Source organism: Miscanthus floridulus, chromosome 1, assembly GCF_019320115.1.
Source record: "Miscanthus floridulus cultivar M001 chromosome 1, ASM1932011v1, whole genome shotgun sequence".
Lineage (NCBI taxonomy): Eukaryota > Viridiplantae > Streptophyta > Magnoliopsida > Poales > Poaceae > Miscanthus > Miscanthus floridulus.
In genome coordinates this window covers 109,220,800-109,224,179 of record NC_089580.1, presented here as the reverse complement: position 1 = coordinate 109,224,179, position 3,380 = coordinate 109,220,800, and the positions used below count along the sequence as shown (strand labels likewise).

Genomic DNA, 3,380 nt, shown 5'->3' with positions numbered 1-3,380 from the left:
GTATATAATTTAAAATTAATGACAGTTGTCATCCGGCAAAGGATCATCGAATGCCCTTATAGGCGGAGTGAGATTAAGTACCATAAATGCACGTATTTGTTGGTGATGCATGCATGCACCCATGGACGTACGTCGTCAACAAAGTGGATCCGATGGAGTTATTTGTAGTCCGCAGGTAGATATGGGCAGCAGACAGGGCAAGGGGTGATCAACTTGGAACGGCATTAACTCTATGAGACTGCAAAGCCGGTGCCAGATTTTGGTAGCTCCTTCATCACTACTAGCTAACAGCGGCACTTAACTTCTGCCGCATCCGAATGCTTGGATTCAGCAGCTCGATCCTATATAAACCCAGGACGGCTCCTTCTTCATTCATCTCCATGAATCCACTGGTACCTAGTTAATTCTTGTGATCTAGCCGGAAGAACAAGCCAAGCTTTCCGTTTGCCATGGGGGCTCTGCCTCGCTGCCTGCTTGCTGGCATCTGCGCCGCCGTCCTGTTAGCGGCAGTGGTCGCCCATGGTGCGGAGCCCGAGACGGCTTCAAGGGTCGTCGGCTTGGCCAAGTGCGCCGACTGCTCCAGGAAGAACATGAGAGCTGAGGCGGTATTCAACAGTGCGCAGATATAATTTATATATATGCTACTGCCCTCCTACCATTTTTTAGTTTTGCATTTTTTCTGGGCAAACTTATATATTGTTTGGTTCCTTGTTCAGGCCTTCAAGTGGCTGTCAAGTGCAAGAACGCCGACGGCGTGTTCGTGACCAAGGCCTTGGGCGAGGTTGACAAGTCCGGCGCCTTCAGCGTCCCCCTCGCGGCTGACCTGCTCCGCGAGGACGGCGAGCTGAAGCAGGACTGCTTCGCACAGCTCCACAGCGCAGCCAACCAGCCATGCCCCGGACAGGACCCGTCTTGGATCGTCGGGCCAACCAGCGACAGCCAGTACGACGACGACAAGATGAAGAAGACCTTCGTCGCAGTCGCCGGCAAGGTGCACTACCCATCCAAGGAGTGCGCCTCTGCGTTCCTCTGCTACCATTTCTTCAAGAAGCACCTCTTGCACAAGAAGCCCATCGTGATTATCCCTCACATCCACAAGAAGCCGGTGCCAGAGTACAAGCCGCCGACAACGACGACGCCTGTGCCGGTGTACCACTCGCCCGTGCCGGAGTACAAGCCACCCCACCCGACGCCGACTCCGATCTACCATCCTACAGCTGAGCACAAGACCCAGAACCCTGAGACGGACCCTGAGAAGTTCAAGAAGCTCCTCCCCTTCATCAAGAAGAACCCCTTCTTCTTTCCCAAGGTCCCCAAGTTCCCTCCGGGCAAGGAGGAGATCAAGGCGTAGAAAAATGGGTGAGAGACGAAATGTACTCCGTTCGTCTGCATCTACTGTTATGCAGTGTCTGCTTGCATGGATTATCATTACCTCTTTTTGTTTCTTGACAGTGTTTGTCAGCTCTCATAGGCCAGCTGGCCTCCCGCTAATACAAATAAAACTTTTGTTCTGAGCACATAAACCTCGATGAAACATGAATGCGATTATTTGGTGTAGGGTTTCTGGGTTAGGCATGACTTATATATGGTCGATCTGTCTCACAGACATATTTTTTTATATGTAGTACACATGGTATTTAGTCTGTGCTTGCGAAGGCCTCTGCATGCCTTTCTAGTAGTGAAGATAGAAGATTTGGTGAGATTTCACAGAGTGTAGTCTTAGTTCAGATTTCGGAATTGAGACAGCCCTCTGCCATACTACGCAACATGGTTGAATTGGAACCTACAACTACAATGGGACATTGCTTGCTCTTCAGTACTATGGTAAAATGCATTTGTAAGTTGTCATATGGAACCGAAACCTAGGTATATAAATGGCCAAATGGGACAAGCCTGATGGGCTGGCACGGGCACGGCCCGAGCACGGCACAGCACGAAGGCCATAGTGCCAGTGCCGGCACGGGCATGGTCATAGTGCCATGCCTGGGCCGCGACCTTGGCCCGCAGGCACGGCGTGAGCACAACACGACTTTTGGGCCAGCACGATGTGGCATGATGTTTTTCGATCGTTCGATTCTCTCTAGGTGAATCCCAATCGTTGGATCAGCAATGAGTATTATCATATATAAAGGTGACTTCCTTCGAAACCCCAATTCCCCACCCCTGCTTCTGCCGACTCCCGACTCCCGAGTCTGTCCGAACTACCGTCCCCTTCGCACGGCGTGGCTTCCCCCGCCTCCCCTGGCCATGCCTACGGACGCCCGCCCGCCCGCTCCACCCTCTTCTTCCCCAGCCGCTACACTCCACCTCCATCCTCCCTGCGACCCTGCCTAGGACGGTCACCGCTTCCAGCCTCACTCTTGGTCGTGTTGGCGTGACGGCCTTGCTTGGTGGCAGCGCGAGGCGCGGTAGTGGCGGCGCAGCGGCTTGCACATCGGCATGGCGGCGGCGGCGCGCATCCTCGCAGTGGCCGCGCACGACTACGGCGGCGTCGATTCGATCCTTGGGTGGAGCCAGGCTTGTGGAAGCATGCCGGGCCACCGTGCTTGTCGGCACGGCACGGCACGGCACGGCAAACAAGCTATCGGGTCGTGCCTGGGCCAAGGCTTCGGCACGGCAGCACGATGCGGCACAGCACGGCTATGGCATTGTGCCCAATAGTGCCGTGCGCAATAGTGCATGCCTGACTGTCCTCGTGCCCATGCCGTGCCGTGTGGCCCGGTTGGCCATGTATACCTGACTGGATAAATAAAAAGGAGTGTCATCGTAGCATGCAGAGAGTAGAAATGAAATTCGCTATTAAATTGAAATAAAACAACACTTGACTAGTACTATTAGTAAAGTTAATAATCTGAAAATCAACAACTTATCTCTGAACAAGCAAATCTTTCACGTCCCTGATTACTGTACAACTTACACTGATAGTACCCCAAGGTCCAACAGTTCAGAATAGCAAGCTAAGCAACGTCTAAAAGATATGTGTTGACACTCAAAAATGCCCCGAGGTGGAATATAGGCATCTCCAGCAAGTTATATACATCATATACGTGTTGCACTACCGCAAAACAGAATAGCCTTAGGGGTTGAAAACCCTCAAGCAAGGAAAGCAGTAAGACCGCCAAGGAAATAACTCCTGGCGGCCAACAACACTCAAAGAAAGACCGCCAAGGGTAGAGAGTTAGGGAAATAGCTATTACCTTAAGGGCCGGTCCGCTACAAATCAATTCCTTGAGGGTTGAGCCACCATGAAAACAAATAAGTGGTCAGATTTTCAACACCGTCAAGGAAATGTAACAACACCTAAGGATATATGTTTTCTTGAGTGCCAATGACGCCTAAGGAAATGTAGCATATATGTTTCCTTGAGTGCCAACGACAGC

The 3,380-nt window shown here is 51.9% G+C and overlaps 1 protein-coding gene across 1 annotated transcript; it reads left to right on the top strand.

Annotated features, from left to right (window-relative positions):
- Window positions 1-371: 371 nt before the first annotated feature.
- Window positions 372-1,511, top strand: LOC136490919 (proline-rich protein 4-like). The gene is made up of 2 exons (XM_066487123.1): window positions 372-615; window positions 717-1,511. The coding sequence occupies exons 1-2, from the start codon at window positions 450-452 to the stop codon at window positions 1,349-1,351; spliced, it is 801 nt and encodes a 266-aa protein (XP_066343220.1). The 5' UTR covers window positions 372-449; the 3' UTR covers window positions 1,352-1,511.
- Window positions 1,512-3,380: the final 1,869 nt, after the last annotated feature.